The sequence below is a fragment of the Trachurus japonicus genome, chromosome 9 (assembly GCF_045865225.1).
Source record: "Trachurus japonicus isolate A0001 chromosome 9, Traja_1.0".
NCBI classification, from domain to species: domain Eukaryota; kingdom Metazoa; phylum Chordata; class Actinopteri; order Carangiformes; family Carangidae; genus Trachurus; species Trachurus japonicus.
In genome coordinates, this window is record NC_140915.1 from 10,990,799 (window position 1) to 11,011,648 (window position 20,850).

A 20,850-nucleotide genomic window follows, 5' to 3' on the forward strand; every position below is an offset into this window, starting at 1 on the left:
ATGGGGAGCATGACTGGCCTCATATTGCAGAAAATCTGAGAGCGGCAGGGAGCCATCACAAGGCAATTTTGTACCAATGTTTCACTAATGATGCACAGCTTTCAGAGCGCAGCGTGCAGCCGCTGGACGACCAGCTGGTAATTGCAAACAAAAGTTGCGGGAAAGGAATAAGAACATGTGTGAAGAAGACTCAATTACAGATAAAGAATTGACGACTTAATATTACAGTACATCTGCGTTTTTATATCGTCATGTATTTTCTTTTCTGCATCTCTTTGTTACCGGGAACTCACTTGTTTATGTGCTGGTTAAATTCAGAAGAAGTTGTGTCATTAGTCTTTCATTTCTGCATAAATTTAGCATCCAGTTTAAGGAGATAGTTCAACATTTTGGCAATTTGGCCCATTGCCATAATCCCTATAGTCATAGCAGTAGGTTCGTTACCTTTAATTGTCGGTGCAAGCTATTTTTAGAACGGCAGAGCAGAGCCGTGAGCTGCTCAGAGCTACGCTACAGAGGCTCATGGGATTTCTTGGTTTCCCTCATCAAACTCATCAAATACACAATCCAACAACTCCAAAACGCTCTGGTGGACAAGTTGTGACCTGCACATTCACCACGCTATGAGATAATAACACAACGTTACCAGACAGAGTTGTTTTAGAGGTAAATGCAGATGGAAAACTGTCCCAGACAGGAACACGCATCAGCGGTTTTGCATGAATTTACCTCTAAAACAACTCTGTCTGGTAACGTTCTGTTATTATCTCATAACGTGGTGAATGTGCAGGTCACAACTTGTCCACCAGAGCGCGGGAAACCAAGAAATCCCATTAGCCTCCATAGCGTAGCTCTGAGCAGCTCACGGCTCTGCTCCGCCGTTCTAAAAATAGCTTGCACCGACAATTAAAGGTAACGAACCTACTGCTATGACTATAGGGATTATGGCAATGGGCCAATTTGCCAAAATGTTTAACTATGCCTTTAATGATATAATTCACTTGATTTGTGACCAAGATATGAATCAAGAGTTTTCCCGCAGAGTTTGAATGTTAATCCTCTGCAGGTGGATTAACCTAACTAACTAACTAACTAACTAACCTTGTGTTTTGTGTTGCAGGCCGGGATGATCCGCACCGACTCGGACGAGTACTTCATCGAGCCGCTGGAGCGAGGCACCCAGGAGCTGGAGGACCAGGGCAGGGTGCACGTGGTTTACCGCAGATCGGCTCTGGTGCAGGCGCCGTCCGACATCTCTGTGGACTACCAGCTGCAAGGTAGGACGAGCCGCAGAAACCCCACCGTGTGTTTATAGTGTTCAGTGTTTTAGTGTTTACTTAGCGCTACAGGCAGCTTCCTGGGGGATTCGTTCTCTGCTTCGGTCTGATCTCACAGTGTTGTTGTGTTGTATCCAGGCCTCTGTGATCGATGAATCAATCGTCGGCTCACCTGAATGCCATCACAAACTCTCCTCGTGTCCTTTTCAATAGCTGATCAAGGCCCAAGCAGCACAACAACAGCAACAACAACAACAATCAAGTCTTTATTTCTTATCTCTCACAGGAAATAAAAAACATATCATGGGGTGGTCGCTCGAGCCAGATGAGCTCTTAATGCATCGACCAATGCTCTCTGCAGATATCTACGTAATGTGAATCCTCAGGGTACATTTGAAATATGGGGATTGGACTGATGCTAGAGTGGTGCTCCTAATTAAAATTGCCTGGGCTTTTAATGTGAAGAGGCAGTTGCACCGTCCTCTACAGCTGCAGCTCCATTTACTGCCAATGAAACACAAGCAATGAGGGTCATTCAAAAAATGACCGCAGCAGCTACCTCTCTTATCGCTTACTACTACTATTATTATTATTATTATTATTATATTCTAAAAGCTGACCCTGCTCACTGCTAATATATAGTATGGATTCATGCATTTATATCTGTATGAATGTACTTAGCTGCATTTCACAGGTCAAAGAGTGTAAAAGAAAATGTTTTTACTGCAGTACTAAGTCACCTTCCTCTGAGGGTCGGCGGTTTAATGTGCTCGGCTGCGTCGCGTCGCGGCGCTCCATCTGCGTCCGGCTCAGGTGTAAACAGAGCTCGAATACCGGCTGATTGTGAACGCACCATACGAGGCAGGCGGCGTATGCATATGTCTGCTGCCGTAATGAATGCACACTTAGTACCAAGTTTGTATTATCTATTCTAGACTCTCCACAGCGGAGTGGGAGAAAACACATTACCGAGCCTGATTAATGTTATGGAAACTATAAGAAAAGTCAACGTATAGAAAGAGGCAATCAGCTGCTCAGTGTGTAATTACAAAACTACATTTCTGCTTCTGTGTTTTTTCCCACTAGTTTTGAAAATGAATGCATGAATATTTATTTTCCTGGCAGCTTCCAGCATCCAAAAGACACTTTTTTTTTTGTTTTTTTCTGGCAGTAGTTGGAATCTCATGTTAGTTTTATTTTAATACGTAGAATGAGCATCTGAATACATGAATAGAGAAGAGGGAGGAGGAGGAGGAGATCGTTTTTGGCCATTAAATGTCTCCAGTCACCTTGAGCAGCAGCTGTCAGTGCCCGCATGTATGAAGAAGACATCTGCTGCTCGAGGCCAATGATCAACCATCAGAAAATAATTTATAGAAACTCAATCATGTGGATTAATCGCAGACGTTATTACAAATCTGAATATTATTGGAATTTCATACTTATTCCATCATGGACATTTTCCCCACTTCATTATGATAATTAACCCCTGAAACCACCTGCAGTTGTAAATATTGATAAAGGATTAATAAACATCGTGGAGAAAAACTCGTGGAGGCGTTTGAAGAAGGAGACCAGACAGTATTGTATTGATACACAGATAAGATGCCATGTGTTGATCTTTTATTATGTTTTAAAAGGTTACTTCAACATTTTGGCAAATTGGCACATTGCCATAATCCCTATAGTCATAGCAGTAGGTTCATTACCTTTAAGTGTCGATGCAAGCTATTTTAAGGGTTAGCTGTTCAGAGCTATGCTATGGAGGCTCATGGGATTTCAAAATTTGTTCACCAGAGCGTTTTGGAGTTGTTGGATTGTGTATTTGATGAGTTTGATGAGGGAAACCAAGAAATCCCCTCCGTAGCGTAGCTCTGAGCAGCTCGCGGCTCTGCTCCGCCGCTCTAAAAATATCTTGCACCGACAATTAAAAGTAACAAACCTACTGCTAAGACTATAGGGATTATGGCAATGGGCCAATTTGCCAAAATGTTGAACTATTCCTTTAAGCTTTCAGTTTGAGGGTACTGCTTGACAATCCCAGTTTTGCAAGACTAAAGCTAAATAACAGTGAGATGAAAAGACTGACAGAACTTCATGTTATTAGATAAAACAGATGTCACTGAGTTTTCTGCGGGCTACACCTTTAGTACTGTTTTATTAGCCATGCCTCTTTGTAAGAAACCGGCCGATACTTCCTCCAGAACCCATGGACAGACTCAGTGTGTTCATGGTGGTTCATCTCAGGAAGTCTTAGTCACTATGAAAGTAAAAATAAAGTCCAACATGTTTCAGAGTTAATGACCTGACTCAGAGGGACCGAGGTTTCTGACTCACTTCACTTTCATTTCAGCCACATCCTTTAATTTCATGACTGTTAAAACGCAGCTCTGAGACTCTTTGGTTCAGCTATAGTGACTGACTAATCGACAGACTGATTGACACATGTTTCCCCTCTGGGCTCCTGAGACCATTTGACCAAACTCCTGCTGATACCAGCTCTCATAACATGCTCATTACCCTCGACACTTCCTGTACATGTCAGACGACTTCAGGCTTCAGCAGCAGAGTCGACTCTGGATGTTTCTCCTCATCCACTTTGAGGAAACTTCCTGCTGTAGTTTGACTAATTTTTTTTCCCCTAGTGTCCACTGCACACTTTGATTTCAACACTTCTCTTACCTTCAGGTCAAGTCTTAATGACACTTCTACGATACAACACTGGCACCATTCCCATCCAATATGATTGATTTTAATATTAGCTTGTTTAATATGTGGTATTAAAGAGTTTGCAGATGTCATGGCTATAATTTACACACTTTTTAATTTTTTTTTGTTTATTTAGACGCGACAGTGCATATTAATGGACACTGAGTACATGAATACTCACTGTGAATACACCAGACTTAGCACTGCTGCTAAATTTCATCATCACATAAAAAGTCCATAAAACAGAGGACCAATAGATAACAAAATAAGTAGATTTACATGATTGCAGGAGGATTGGACATGATTCATTGAGTTATAAAAAAAATATACAATTACGTTGGACATAAAAACATACAATTACACATGCTCAGTCAGAATAGATATGATTAGGGAAAGGTGGGCTGGGGGCGACCCAGGGTGGCTGGGTGTGGCGGGGCGGGGGGTTGACTGGGGGCGGTGGCGGCGGGGGTCCAGGGTCCGGTGCCTGGCCGATCAACGGGACCCGATGCATCTTGTCAATGTGACATTCCACAAAATGACCCCAGTTTATTATTTACTTATCCATGCATTTACTTGTTCAATCGTTTTTGGGTTTTCGCTCCTTATTTTTCAACTTTATTCGTTTATTATTTATTTACTTTTTTTTTTCTTTCTCCCCTCATCCTCTCATTCGCACCGCTTCTTTAATTCATTTTATTAATCAATCAAATTACCTGTCTATTCTTATTTATTCACTCACGTCCAATTCCACTTAAGCATCCATCCTCTGCCCCCTCTTCCCTTGTTTCATTCTTTCATTCTTTCATCCTTGATCCCGGCTGTCCCCTTTTCTTCCTTCTCACCTCCAGAATTAATGCTGTCATCAGTACTGTTATGTTTGCTATATGTTTGCTGTCATAGCTGTTATACCCTTTGTATCGTTTTTGTTGTTGAGACCTAGGTCACCGTCGTGATTCTTTAATTTCTTTCCTTTTCTTTGCACTATTACCATCACCACACTACACTGCACTCGAACTACACACGCACACCTTATCCATTGCTGTATGTCCGTTATGTTGTTTGTCTTGTGTTTCACAATTAAAAAAAAAAAAAAGAATAGATATGATTACTTTAACCAGACATGATATCACAGAGCTAATACACTAGATAATACATAAAATATAGATGTAAAATACAGTTGTAATGATTATATATTCTAACATATTTAACATTTTACTCATTTCAAACTTATTTTTAATCTGTCTTTTAACAATAACTCTTCTGGTGTTCCACTTGGGTATATATATATATACAATTATCAATACCACAATGTAAACAGATTTAAATTGAGAAGAATAGGGAACAAAGTAATATTGATCACTGTGGCTTCCATGCATATTTATTTGCTTGATAAATATTTCACATGGCCACTCGCCTCGCCTCAACTAAAAGCCTTTTAAATATCACGCTCGTTAGGGGCCTCGGTGTCGACCGTTTGTGATCATCCCACCGGGGGCTTCAGGAAGTGTGTGGTGTTTAATGTGTAATATGTAATGCTCCTGTATGTGAATTATTAATGGAGGAAGGGAAAACATTTAGATTTAGCGTGAAGCTGTGCTGATTGCTTTCATTAAAGGAGGCCGTTCGTTCGGCGTCAGCTCCTGTGAGTCTACACACGAGTGAAAACATTTTCTTTATCGGCCACAATCAGAATAAGAGAGGAGCTGCATCCTCGACATAACGACGGGTGGCAGACGAGCCGTTTAGTCTGTGCTGAAAACATATGGTCCCTTCTTCAGCCCCGAGAAGGGACAGGAAGAAACATGACAACAACACATAGACACACACAACATTACACTATGTATGTTTTGTCCTCTCCTTTCCTTCCATTATATCTCTTCACTGAGCTCAGAGGAAGCTGGACTCCCCGCTGATCCATCTGCTCTTCTGTCGTCGTCTTTGAAATCAACCGTCCGTCACACAACACGACTGCTCGGTGTGTGTCGTTCTGTGCTGTTGTTGTAATCGCCGTTTTTCGTGTAGCCTACTGAGGATGACGGTTAAAGAGAAACAGGAGAAACAGCAACTACAGCACCTCGCATCGCATCGCCAGGGGAACGTCGACATCCTCTCTAGTCAACACCTCCGCTTTGTGTTTGCAGCTGCTACACAGTTAGCTCATTTGTAATGTGCTGCTTACGTTATCTTACTGTTAACAGAGACAGACTAAGCTGCAACTGTTATTTAAAGGAGAATTCCGGTAATTTCCTAAGTAACCCTTAGCAAAAAGTAGTTTATTAAAGTGTACAAGTACACTCATTTTATACTAAAACTGAGGCCGTATGCTTGGAAGTGTACTTTTGTAAACTTAAAATGACCTATAAAGTATACTTTAATAAACTAAAATGTGGATTAGAAGTATATACTTAGTAGCCTACACTATGAGTATAAGATGAGTGTACTTGTATACTTGAAAATGTAGCTACTTTTGTAAACTTATGATGATGACCTATAAGTATACTTTTATAAACTTATAATGTTCCAATTTAGTCCGAAGAAGTATTAAATTAGTATACTTTCTAGTATTCCTGGTCCATAGTTTTGCTATACTTATACTTATACTCAAGCATACTTAATAAAATGAACTTCAAGTATATTTTTTTTGCTAAGTAACGCTGTACAGCTCTAGGTCCATGAGTGCGACCGTAGGGAAAAGACCCGAGAAAAATATGTGCAGACCGGACGTAGCTCTCCTCCTGCTAGCTGCACTACATTGCAGTTAAACAGCGAAGTAATGGGGGCAGAACTTTAAAACCGTGACTTTGGCCTCTATATAATGCTGAAAATATCACTACACATGCTTTGCAACATCCACCAGTGCCTTACCACACAACACTGAATGTGCATAAACTCCGTTAATATGAGAGAGCAGTGTTAACGTGTGTTTTTGTCACGTAGCTCTGTTCATGCTGTTCAGCCTTACTAGTCGACTGTTGAGCTGTGGGGTGTTTCAATATCAATGAAGACTGCTCCACATCTGTATATTCTGGTTCGAATAAACACGCACAACATCGGATCCAGACATATTCTCCTTCTTCCACTTTTCTGCACCGATGCGCTCGACAGTCGACTAGTAAGGTCTACTAAGGAAGCTAGCATGAACAGAGCTATGTGACAAAAACACGCATGTAGCGCTGCTCTCTCATATTAACAGAGTTTATGCACATGTAGGCACTGGTGGATGTTGCAAAGTATGTGTAGTGATATTTTGAGCATTATTAGAGGCCAAAGTCACAGTTTTAAAGTTCTGCCCCCATTACTTCGCTGTTTAACTGCAGTGTAGCGCAGCTGGCAGGAGGAGAGCTAGGTCTGGGCTGCACATATTTTTCTCTGGTCTTTTCCTTATGGTCGCACTCGGGGACCTAGAGCTGTAGAGCGTTACTTAGAAAATGACCGGAATTCTCCTTTAATGTGAAGAAGACGGAGGAGATTATACAGATTTCATGAGTGTCCTCAAAGAAACTTGACCGATAGAAGTGAGATTGTACATTAAGCAGTGCAACAAACAACTAAAATAACATGACAACATCGATCTTGGCCGGTGCAAGGTAGAGATCATTTTCACTGTACAGCTCAGCATCATCACAGTTGGATTCTTTTTGATTTTGCCGTTGATTGGATTTCGCACTTTGGAGCCCAACCTGTTGCGAGACTGGAAGATTGTGAGATTGATTTTTTTTTGTTGTTTGTTTTTTTTCTCTCACTCTGGGTGATGGTGGAGGGAGAGTAATTCCTCCACTCACCTAACAGGCAGAGCTGTGGTGCCTTGTCCTGCTGCTCAGTGGGGGCAAAATAGCCAATCACTTGTCCTCAGCACCTACAGTACTGTATCAGGTGTTGGTGTAGACATGAAGTTCACTGCTATGGTACAATATTAAAGATACCATTTAGTATAAAGGTAGATATTTGTGTTAAAGCTTCATACGGTATAAAGGTAGATGTTTGTATTAAAGCTCCATACAGTATAAAGGTAGATGTTTGTGTTAAAGCTCCATACAGTATAAAGGTAGATGTCCATAGTGTGATTATAAAGCAGCTCTAGGTTCTATATTAATACTGTGAAAGTATCAAAGCCTCAGTCCACAGAGAAATGCACACAGCCTGTATTCAGAAACTGAGCCTTAAAACCAGCCGTCAGGACTTCCTGTCACTTTGTGATGTCACAACAAAGCAGTCACCAAGCCCCGCCCACCTGAACCTAATGTCCAACACCTAAAAGTTGCAGGATTTGGTTTCTCTGAGGGTTTTATTCTGAAATCTGCTCTATTTTTTATTGGATCACTCATTAAATAGACAGCCAATCAGATGAGAGACTCAGAGCCTCCTCCTCTCTTCTGATTGGCTGATACCGACCTGTTGTTACTAGAGCTTTAGAGAGAAGCTGAGAGAGGAGATGGAAAACTACACTGAGATGTTTTTTTGGTTCTTGAAACCACTAATATATCTTTTTACAGCTTATTAAACAAGCTGTCAGTTGTGTAACTTTGTGTCATCACAACAAAGAGTCGCCGCTCTCAGCCCAGTCAGAGCAACACTGCAGGATCATTAAAGGCTCTGAGCCACTTCTATAGACGTAACCTTTAATATTGATCATACAGTAGACAGTCAGAGGAGAGAGTCAGAGCCTCCTCTCTTCTGAGAGGTGTAAACTATGGCACCTTTGATGTCCATTTTTTATTTATCACACACACAGCAGGCCTGAAATAAATCATCCTAAGGATCGCAATGTTCAGTTTCTAAAGGGACGAATGACAAAATCCTGTTTGAAAAAGGACATTTATCATATTCTGTAGTAAACTGTGGAGCTGATGAATAGTAATAACTCATGCTGAGAGGTCTAATATCTTATTAAGCTCTGTTGATATACAATGGGATGGGCAAAATGACGATCATGTGCAAGTTCAGTAATGAGTGTTTTCCGTGACCTTCACGTCTGAATCAGTTGAATAGACGTTTCTGTAGCCGTGACCTTTAGTATTGATCGTACAGTAGACAAGGCAGCACTGTCTGTGTTTGTGATATTTTAACATTAGTGAATAGTTTGAGTCGTTTTTCCTCAGACTGCGTTAGATGAGTCAACATCCACAGGAACAGAGAAAGGGAGAGGGGAGGCTTAAAGAGCGTTTCTGCTGCTGCTGCTGCTCACAGTCCTCCTGATCTCAGCTGTGTGTGCGCTCGCTCAAGGTGCCGTGTTTGTTTCAGCACCTCTTACTTCCTGTCGCAACCTGAGAGTCGGGTTGCGAGCAGCTGTCGTGTGTGAAAACAAAGATGCTGACGAACCCGTTCCCTGGCAGCAAGAAAGTTTTACACAGTCGAGAGAGACGGTTTTTTTTTTTTTGTCTTTTCTTTGACTTGACATTGTGAGGTTTCTCGGATGATATAATCAAGTCAGTGGGAAGCAGGAGGGTTTTTTTAACCATATTCCCATGTTTTCTAACTCATGATGCAGTAAGGTGGTTGTGCGTGTGGTGAGATTGCAATTCCTGCCACTCAATGTCTGCATATCTTCAGTGTCTTTAAGCCTCTTAGTCCCGGTCCTCCGATATAGACTTTGACAGACATCCGATGGTATTAAACAGCTCTGCGTTAGACGGCACAGGGGGGGCGGGTTATGAAGCTAACAGTGTCTAGTGTATTTACATAATAAGCTGTCGATAATCAGCTGTCAAACGGCTGCACAACAGTTTGTATTCCTCACAGACTAGATTTAATAACTCACAGCGGCAGGCAGCTATTTTACCCCGTCGTCTCGTCACGCTGATCACAAGATGAACGCCCGAAATCCGGCGTTGACATTTAAAAGAAAAAAAACAAAAAAAAATCAACCATAAATGTGCCCGTGGGTGTTATTTTTGCAGTGTCGTGCTGCAGTAAAAGTTGAGTGTGGACTTGTTTTGCTGGATGACCCGGTGTTAGCAGCTCCTCTTAGATGAATGAAAGGGCTGTGTTTATTTCATGCTGAGCTGAAGTCAGTGAATGCAGCCTTAGTCTCTCAGCCAGAGTCGCTGCCACTTCACCACAGCTGTTCAGAGTGATGTCAAGTCTTCCTCTCCTGAAGGGAGCGGGCAAACAAACTAGATAGTGAAAAAGTGGAATATTTTGTCACAGATATTATCCACCAGGTTTAGGAATAGGATGAATCTCCAAACTTGAAGTGTTGAACATCTCATGGCTTCTCTGCTCTTCTGGCTTCAGACTTTCCGCCTTCGCTCCCACTCAGCCACATGAACGTCAGTGAGGTGCAATTCTGATGTTTGGCGATAAGGCCGTGTTTGGACACACACAACAGCACTGTGTGAAAAAGCACAGCCCCGCCATTATCACGCTGGAACAGGAAATAGCCCCCCCCCCCCCCCAAACTGTTGCAACAGTGTGCGTGGCAACACAGATCAGTAGAGAAGGTGAACCTGGCCCAAATGTGTTGGCATAACACACAACTCAGCATCATTACTGTTTACCAGCATGATACAGTAACAACGTCCCACAGCTGAAAAGAAAACCTCCTGTACATGTTCAGATATCTGTTGCTGCTCAAAGATGTGACTGACTTCACATTTCTTTATATACAAACCAGAATCAAAACCTATTTTTTCAGGATGTAGAGCTTTCTGGATCTAAATCTTATCTAACAAGACGATCCTCATGTAAAAGACGAGCACATAGGTCACTATTCATCTCACATTCAAACAGATATGCTCCGTCAACACCACTGTTTACAAAGTATTCTCTTCTACCAATTCACAAACTGAATAACCATCAGATTTGTTTGTTTATTCACAAGTTTATTTACAGAAACCAAGATCTCCCTGTCCCTTTTCAAAATTTCTTTACCTTCACTTACTGTATAATGTACATTCTCACCGTACTAGACACAGTAATAATCTCACTCTATATTTACCCTTTACCCGCACATCACACCATCAGTTTAATATGTCCTATAGAAGTCCTATGTTTTGGAATGGACGACCTCCTTCGCTAAGATCCATATCTTCCTATTCACTCTTTAAAAAGCAGCTAAAAATACATCTTAACTTTTCTTGAATTTCCCGCTCTCTCCATATCCCACATCCTTACTCTGTCTTTTTTTTTTATGATTTCAATCTATGAATTTTTTGTACCTTATTTCCATTGTCTCTATTTGTTACTGATCACTTTGTTCTCTATCTCCTAATTTTTGCTAATTTTGCTCATATAAAGTTGATTATGTATGCACTTCATCTCCTTTTTTTCTCTATGTTTATTTGTTAGCCATAGAAATTTAGTGACAGGGGTGGAACTTATGAACAAGCCAATCGGCTTCGTTCCCTCCTTGCACCATCGAATATAAATGTGTGCTAAATAAATAAACCTAACCTAAACCTAACTGGTGCAGCAGGTTATTATGACGCATAATTACGTTTCGTTGTTAGGCGACATCTTGTGGTCAGTGTAAAAAGAGACAAAGTGTGTGTCATGAAGAGGCCGTGTGTGAAAGCAGCACTTTGTTATGTTGTTAACAATATAAGCCATGTTAATATCATTGTAGTAGAGAGTATTTTTCCTCCTGTGTCCTTGGTGACGAAGGTACTGTAGGTACGGCATTCTTGGTACTGTCCGCACCTTTATTATTGTAACCATAGCAACAAAGGTCAAGAGTAGGGATGTCAGCTGAGGAGACACTGGGCATGAGTCATATAAGACGACTGAAAGAAAGGAGCTGTGTTGTTTTTGTTGTTGTCGAGGCCCTTTCTCCCTTTTCTACCGATCCATCATCAGCGTACCAATCATTGTTTGACGGCATCAATTTGCCAAACGTTGTACTTCAAGTCAGCTGCGGAGCTCGTGGGTTCATGGCTCATCAGCAACGAGTCATTTGTTACCAGGGTTTGTCCTTCAGCCAGCGCTCAGTGCAGATTTAACAGGGTTACTTTTATGTTTCATGGGTTTTTCCTGCAGCGAGGGCACAGCTCTAAAGACAAAGGTCAAGGTCAAAGTCTCCTGTTTGCTGTCAATACAGTGGAAACCACTTATAGTGATCACGTGGGTCCAGAGTCAATGTGAGCACTACACTACTGTATAAGCGGTTGACTGTTTTCACCAATTTTTTATTATTTCACTTCATTTTTTTATGCATAACATCATCTAAATGCCATGTGTATAGTTTTTCAATGAGGAAAAATGTAACGAGACAGACAGCTTCAGCATTTACTGAACTTTATTTAATGTTTCAAGCATGGTACAGTCGGATCGGATCGGCCCGATCTTGGGCTTTTAAGGTGGATCGGAATCGGCTGATCATAATTAATTTCAAGGCCGATCCATTAAAAAAAAAAAGTCTTCAAAATAAAAGCCAAACAAGTTTCTATGCGCACCCTTACAAGAGTGGACAGTGAGAGACTCTTTAGTGCAGTTTCACATGTCCTTGATGAGACGAGAAACCGGTAAGAATTGAATCCATTAAATTAAATTAATTGCAGTTAGTCGATCCTTTTCAATGGCCGTTTTTCTGTGAAATGTAAACAAGCAAAGCCGACATAAAGTAGCAGGATCTCTGTTTAAATGTGTGCGCAGTGAGTAACGAGTCAAAAAGCCGTCGATCACTACTGTCTGAACAGTAACCTATAACTTCATTAACACAGCTCAAACCGACCCGGTGCCTCAGCACGGTGACCAAGCTTTGATAAACAAACCGGATCCGCGCCGGTTTACAGTGTTCTTCCGTATTTTAGGCGGTCGCTACCGGAGCTTTAAAGGGACAACGAGGAGTTTCTCCAGCGGCAGAATGAAAAATTCTGCGACAATAAAAAAGTCTCACATTAATGTGGATGAAGCTATGTTACCCACACTTGTTAATGGGCCCATTTTTGATAAATATATCGTTTTGTCTCTATCGTTATTTTGTTATTATTAGTGGTGGCGGAAATGCTGGTCGAGCCGACCAGCATTTCTTTACTTTCGGTTTCGTGGCGAGTCATGAGAATAACACCACCGAATCGCCGCTTATGGTCGGAACTACGACGGTATGTGATCGTCTTCGAACCTCTGACTTTAATTCTTGATGAATGAAAACACGAGTCTGTCTTGCGCCGGTCAAAGAATTTCACGGTGCGCGGAGGCTCATAAATGTAGTGTGAAAACGCTTCGCTTTTCCAAAACTCCTCGTTGTCCCTTTTTTTTAAAAAAAAGAGCGCTGGTCGCAGTGCAGCTGAGAACAGCAGAGTTTCCTCTACTGCAGCTGAACAGCTGACATGTGGTCAAGACGTACAGACCTGTCACTGTCTCAACAGGTGTAATGCATTGTTGTAATGCAAAGGTCCATCAATGTCCTACTTCATCCCAGTGGTGTTGGATGAGAAAGAGGTTCTGGACTCAGTGCAGGTCTCGATTCCACATAGCCTCTCCTTTTGTTAAGGTCATTGTGACTGTGGGAATTGTGGCGGCTGTGGCCTCACCTATAACAAAAGATTATCCGGGTGTTTATGGAACAAAGATCTGAATAAATAACTTTCAACCCCTTCACTTAATTTCTCATTTTTAACAATTCACTTAGCGGGAGTGGGATTCTGCTGACACTCCTGCAAGTCAAACAGCCATGAGCATTTTCTGTTTTCCTATAAAACAAATTTCTGTGATATGAGATGCCAAAGAAAGCAAACAAAAGCCGGGGGATTACACATGGAAAGGTGCTAATAATCATCCAGAACAGTGTTTCTTTACAGAGCTCCGCTGGATCAACACTGTGATTCATGGAACAGATTTTTATCTGAAAAGGCCTCAAAAAATGTTGTGATTGTTTCAAAGTGAAGAAATTCTCCATCAAACCCACTCACTTTGACATTTTGTGATTTTTTTTTTAAAGCAGTTGACATCACAGTCCCGTCAGAAGGCGCTGGCCTTTCTTTATCCTCTTTACGTCTAGACTGTAGTTCGTCCAATGCGCTGTGAAAATATCCAGTTTAAAGGTTTAAAGTTCATTCTTGACCTTAGAAGAAATAGCCAGATGGAAATCGGACTGAAAGCTCCAGAACGGCGACTAAACCGGATTCATGGTCAAATTGTTTTCTCAACTTCAGTTTCCAAGTTCAAGGGTGAACTTCGTACCTTAATTGGCTTTGAACCCAGTGAACCTTTGGCTTTATAAAGGCAGTCGCCGCGCAACATAGGAACACATTCGTTCTATAGTTTTGGTTTTCTTGTTGTACCTAAGGCTGGAAGGAGTGGTGCTGCTACTTTACTCAAGAATAAGTCAAGTTAGTACGATAAAATTTAGTTTCTAAATTGTTCCCAGGTGGAGAACTGCTCCAAAGGAACCGAGAAAAGCCAAATGCAACCACGTGGCAAACATGTTTGACTTGAGACACGTTTCTGTTTGGATGATTATCAGTTTTTTTTGTTTCTTTGGCATTTGGTGAATTTACAGCAGAATTTGCCAGACCAGCTATCAGGAGTTTCTGTTTGCACTTGTTACCATGGAACCACAGATAAAACAAATCTTAAGAAACATTGTAGAGATCATAGTGAGGTCAATATTGTTTATGACACCATATGAAACCAAATTAAGTACAGCATCAGAGATTAGATTATTGATTGATTAATGTTGCAGCCAAGACATTTTGTAAGTAAAATTAAAAAGTTTGATCCGAACTGAAAATCTTAGGCTCCATGACAACAAGGCCAACAACAGTGATCATGTTGGACCTCATTGTGTTGAGGTCGTTTTCTCGCCTTAATTAAATTAAATTGGTGTTTTTATTCATCAATCAGAAAATGAGATGACATCATCCCTTCGTCTTGTCTGAGTAATTACCCAGCAGCCCTTGGTTTTGGAGGGTTTGTTTGGCTCTCTCTCCTCATGACAGAGGTCAACAACCTCTCATCCTGTGAACACCTCAGCCCTCAGTGTGAACACTGCAGCACAAATAAAAGAGGAGGGATGTGCATCGAGAGCAAAGTGAAAGTGAAAATGACTCCGGTACAAAGAAATGGAAAACGTGCCTGGAATGACAAAGTGAATGGGACCGACGGTGCCGGTGATTGATGCCGGTTGTTGTCGTCACTGCTCCTCTCCGATGGGTTTGAAGTCGTCTCTGAAAGTGCACACGCACATGAATAGGTTTGGATTCCATACACCAAGGTAAAGACAGAGAGGAAAAATTACTCTTGCATTCAGGTCTCCAGGTACGAAGCTGTGTCTCCTGGGAACCTTCAGTTATTTCTACACACACACACACACACCTGAGTGTGTTTGAAAAAGTCATTGTTAACAGATCAATCAGTTTCTGTGAGGGAGGGAAGCTCAGGTGTAAGTGCTCATCCAGCTGGGGAGTAGCCTGCTGCTATTATTAGGATCCTATTGTCATTCTTGAGGTGGAATGGTACAATATGATATGTCTTTTCCAGATCATACATTTTTTGAGTTCCTCCATTAAACACTGTGCAGTAACAATGGACAAAGTATGGAAGAGTACAAATAATACAAAATGTAAAAAAAATGAAAGAATACATTAAAGCAGAAGTAAGCGGAATATTTGTGTTAATGTAAGTCTTAAATAGTTATATCTTCAGACAGCAATCACTTATATAGAGTGTTTGGTCTGAAACACGGGTCTGTGAGTCACTCTGTTCTGCTGTAAGCCGAGGAGAAAACTTTCCTTGTATCCTACAACCTTTATCCAATGAGGAGAGAGAACGGCATAAAGGGGCGGTCCTCTCTGTGTGTGCAGCCAAGGGATGCGCGTGAATGTGGTGACGTAGGGACGAGGGCGGGGACTGCTAACTCCATCTGCTGACAGGAAGTTAGCCAAAACGAGTTTTTTCACACTACATATCCCATGAGTCTCCATGCAATTCTTAGACCGGCGCAAGACGGACGAAAGCGAAAACATTTGCCAAGAATGTTTTAATTAATTAAGAATGAAAGTCGGAGGTTCAGATCAGATACCGTCGTAGTTCCGACCATAAACGATGCCAACTAGCGATCCGGCGGTGTTATTCCCATGACCCTGAAACTAGGAAATGCTGGGCGAGTCGACCACTAAATAATAATATCAAAATAACTATAAAGACAAAACGATATATTTATCGAAAATGGAGCCATTAACAAGTGGGTAACGTAGATTCATCCACATTAATATGAGACTCTTTTATAACCAAAAGCAAACTCCTTGGTGTCTCTTTAAATAGAAAATAGTTCTGTGGATGGCAACTAACTTTGTATGCAACAGAAAACAGACTGTTGATCACAACATCAATGGAAAATCAGCAGTGAAGGGGAAAATAACGTGTTTCGCTCACCAGCAGCTGATATAAGAGCGTGTTCACTCGAGCTGAAAATGTTTTATTTTGAGTGAGAGTTTCTATTTATCCCATGATAAGAGCGGCGCACATTGAAATCTGCTCTGTGAATGCACTTTCAGGTTTTTCTCTGCCAGGGCAGATGGTGAGACGAGCAAAACGAGCCAAATCAGAACTGGCTCAAACACCGCCATGATCCACCACGACAAGGAACATGAAACGATTTGTTGACAAGTTGCATCTGGGAGGAAGAAGATGGGCCGTGGAGTCTAAATATACTGTAGATGTGCAAACAGAAGGCAATAACGAATGTGGCAGTGGTGCATTTATTAAATCTTTAATGGAAAGAGACGTTTCACAGTTAGATAAGATAATATAAGATTCCTTTATTTGTCCCGCAGTGGGGAATTTACATTTGTGCAGCAGCAAATAGCAACAGTATAAAAAGAGAAACCCTCTACACTTCATTGTTTATTTCGTGCCTTTAAATGATTGTAAAAATAACTGCAATATATTTATATTTCCTCATTTTGCAGATACCAAAAGGCCAATTATTAAAGCTACAACCATTATTAGCCGTGTTATCACAGGCTCATGATGACAGATGGGAGCGTGTGTTCCTGGGGTAAATTAGAGTTGCACTGAGAGCAAACGTCTGGGATCTGATCTGCTGTTATCTGGCCTCGTGCCCGGGCGAGGTGAGGGATTCACCCCGTGCAGCACTTGGATATTAGGTTTTATTTTCACATGGTGGTGAAAATAGAGTGAGAAACTAGTGAAAAGGCCTCGTGTCCAAGGGCTGTATCGATGACCTTCACGAGCCGCTGGAGCTTTGGGGGAAAAATAAGCCGAAAGAAAAAAAGCAAAAAAAAAGACAGAAAGAGAAAGCGATCCTAAGGGAAAATTGTGATTTATATTTGTCACACAGATGTGTTAAGCAGAGTGGGGGCTGGCTCAGGGTGGAGGAATTTGGTGAGCTGGCAGGAATGAGAAACATTCAAGGGAGGAAGAGACAAAAAAACAAAAAAAAAGCCAAAAAAGAAAAAAAAAAGTCTGTATTATTTAATCCTCCTAGAATTTGCCTTAAGATGTGATCTAGCAGCAGAAACTGCAGACCGAGTGTGAACGGCAGCTGGACTGAGACGTTTTCACTGCTGCCAAGCGGCTCACCTTTGTAGTTATTAAGCTAATCGTTATTATAGCAGACAACTAACAAAAGAGACGACTCTCTGCACTGTTTAGAGCTGATTAGGAGGAGAAAAAAAAAACATCTTAGTTTCCCATTAAAGCGACACATTGCAGCCCAGTCTAGTCTGGAGGCAGGTTGGAGAAAGCATGCAGAACGTTTTTCACTGGCCGTTTTGCAGCTGTTAGGAAATTGATGTTGAGGTTGGGTCAGGTAATTACTTCATATATTGTAGTTACGTTCCTGTTGAATTGTGGTTAGTCTGGGCAGAGGGCATAAGCGAATGACTTCAGCCGCTCGGTGAATGTTTGCAATGCAAAGCAGCAAAGCAAGGAGCACGCGTGTGTGTGTGTGCGTGTGCTCAGCAAACCTCGGCACCATGAAAAGGTTGGTGCGAGGTGGCGGCTCCTTCTTAATGCCTTTGTGCGGTGTTTGAACATACGCCGTCTGGTCCTTTTCTTTTTTCCGTCTTTCTTTCTTTCTTTCTCCCCTTCACTTCGAATGCAAATACTGTAGACTTGCTGTGAGAGGATCGGCAAAGTCCTTTCACCCTCACCGGCCTCGGGATTCCTTTGATTTCTAGCGGAGAAAAGGCTCCACAGAAAGCCTCCATAGGTCTGCGTCGACTCGTCGGTGAAAGATAAAGGCTCTTCTTTGACCATCTGTTTCCAGGTGAAGCCGACGGAGAGGCCGAGGCGCCGTTCGTCCTCTTGTCGGCCAACAGCTTGAGACGGAGAGAATTGGAACATTTTGTCACTGGCTGGCGGTTATAAGAGATGGTACTCTGTGATAATAAGTGTTGTGACAGGTCACAAGATAGAGCGCGGCTGCATGGTAACGCCAGCCGAGCAGTTGAGGGAACTTGTGAGCGTCAGCAGTTTCATTCCCGACACCAAGTGGCACAATGTCGCTTCTCTCTTTTTTAAAGGTTTTCTGGTGTTTGAATTGCCTTTGAGCAAGGCACGCCTCCCCTAGCTGCCTCTGTGGTGCTGCTAACTGCGCTTTAATTGGTGAGATGGCTCATTGTATCACAAGGAGCCTAACGCCACTTCCATGCCATGAGGGATTTATTGTAATTACCGTTTAAAGAATTAAAAAACATATCATGAGCCAAGAAGTAATTTTCAGATCATCCGTGCAACCCATTTTTTTTATCAATGCACCAGGATGAGCTGTGCAACACTCCAACTACGTCCACAGCAATACGTTTTTATTTCAAAATCATTAAACTATCTCCATCCAGACTAACACCTGAGCCATTACCTACACAAGGCATGTGCTGGTTACTAGTGTAGGAAGCAAAATGTCTTCTGTGCAGTTGATTAGTCTCATGAAATACAACAAACGAGGAACATTTTGAGCATTAAAATGCAGAATTTAACTTATAACGCTTTGCATCAAAGAAGACAAGGTCAGCAACGCTTGTAATGTTTTATTCATGTTGCTTTAGCCACTTGTGGGTGATGCAGATAAGACCCAATGAGGGGAGCGACCATGGACGTCGAAAGCCATCATTTCCAAAGATTTCCAAAGCCTTTGGGTCTGTAAAACACCGTAATCGTAGCAGTGTGGACGCAGTCTTTGATCATGACCCTGAGCAGCAGTTGCATCATTCTGCTCCTGGTCTGCTGGATCCTTTACATCACATGTTCATCACTCCATCTATCCTGGTTTATCTTGTTTAAGATTCTGCACAAGGGTGCAAAGACAAAAAAAAAAAAAAAAAACAGCCAGTGAAGTAATTGTAGCTGCTTCACTGAGCGTTTTTTTAATGAATAGCTTGTTTTTCCAACGTCTCGTGATTACCGCAAATGAATACTTAAGATGCTTAAGAGCTGATTTCACACTCGGCTATGCTGTTGTAATTCCATGCACAGCTACCTGCTCCGGTAAACATAAAAACACTTCACTCTGCACTTTGAGGTATGATGGAGCTTAATGAGGAATTCCTGAATAAAAAAAAATACACATCCATCTGATTGCTATTGTCGGTACATGATGAGTGTATGTTCTAAATTACAGTATGTGGATGTGAGCGGCGTAGACAGCGATAGGGAAAGCAATTAAGCTTCAGGTGAAGGTTATCGGGTGTTTGGTTGGTGCCGTTAGTCAGGATGGTTCTTCTCTTGTGCTGTAAACAGAAGTAATTGGAGCGATTTAGCACTCGGTGTCCTCCACTCTCGGGGGTGAGTGTGTGTGTTTGTGTTTGAGATGCCTGAAAGAAATCAAATGACCACATGAGCTTTGAAGTTTCCTGCAACTTCTCAACATTCAACATCAATGCAGCGTGAATGCAGTGGTAAGAAACAGGCTGAATGCAAACTAGAGTCTGGCCAATACTGGATCTTTGGAGCCGATGCTACTGATATATGGCAGTAAAACATTGGCTCTTATACTTCAGGGTCAAAATATGAGCAGAACCTCTGATATAAAAGTTCAGAGAAATTTACAACATATCAAAGGAAGCTGCACACCCTCTCAACTTGCTTTGTAGTTGAAAGCACAATGTTTCGGTCCCTTGGACCTTCGTCAGGTTATGAGAAGTGGAGGCAGTTTATAAATACCCTCCAAGAATCATGTACCAATCAGAGCCCACACCTGCAGTGACATTATAGCACAACAATAGATGATACAGCACAAGCAAATACATAGATCAATGGACAATAGAATGAATAGAGTCCATCAGCACAATACAAAACAGTAATGTATAGCTACAAGGAGAATGTGAAGATAAAAAAACAGGGGCATTATTAATAGAAGTGTTTTAACTAGATACAGTATCTTTCTAAATAATTGTTTTATACTAAATCTTTAAGTTTTAACATATCTTGTGTAAAACAAAGTTTCTAGCTGCAAGTTCTGCAAATACAACATCTAGATTTGTCTGTTTTAGGGTTCATACCAAACTATGAGTCCTGCAGTTGGGCATGCTTGCTAATAATAAATCATAGGCTATTCAGGATGAGCCGAAATGCTCTTTCATCAGCACTCAGCTGCCATGCTACAAATGTAGCTCTGTGGCTAACAAGTGCGTACAATAATCATGGGAAGTTAAAAGATGGAGATGTTTTCTATTGAGTCAGGCTGCAGGGGGGAGCATACATCAGTCCGACTGCCCAAAAGTCCGACGGCTCCTTTCTCCGACTACCCATTCTACAGTGTTAAGGTTAGGTTTAGGGTAATGTTAAGGGTTAGGGCTACTTAAGTCGGAGAAACGGGAGGTCGGACTAATGGACGCAAAAATAAAGAAATGTATGGTCGGAGAAATGGGTAGTCTGATCTGCTACGTTACTGACTAGGGGAGCGCCGGGTCGATTGATACACGGGACGATTGATACACAGTGATTTCCTCGAAAACCACACAAG

At 41.7% G+C, this 20,850-nt stretch overlaps 1 protein-coding gene across 1 annotated transcript in view; it reads left to right on the forward strand.

Annotated features, from left to right (window-relative positions):
• adamts3 (ADAM metallopeptidase with thrombospondin type 1 motif, 3) overlaps positions 1 to 20,850 on the forward strand; it is a 222,104-nt gene that overhangs the window by 78,064 nt on the left and 123,190 nt on the right. The window contains exon 6 of the mRNA XM_085785926.1: positions 1,121 to 1,277. Within this exon, the coding sequence (XP_085642052.1) occupies positions 1,121 to 1,277 (157 nt within the window). The remainder of the gene's footprint in view (positions 1 to 1,120; positions 1,278 to 20,850) is intronic.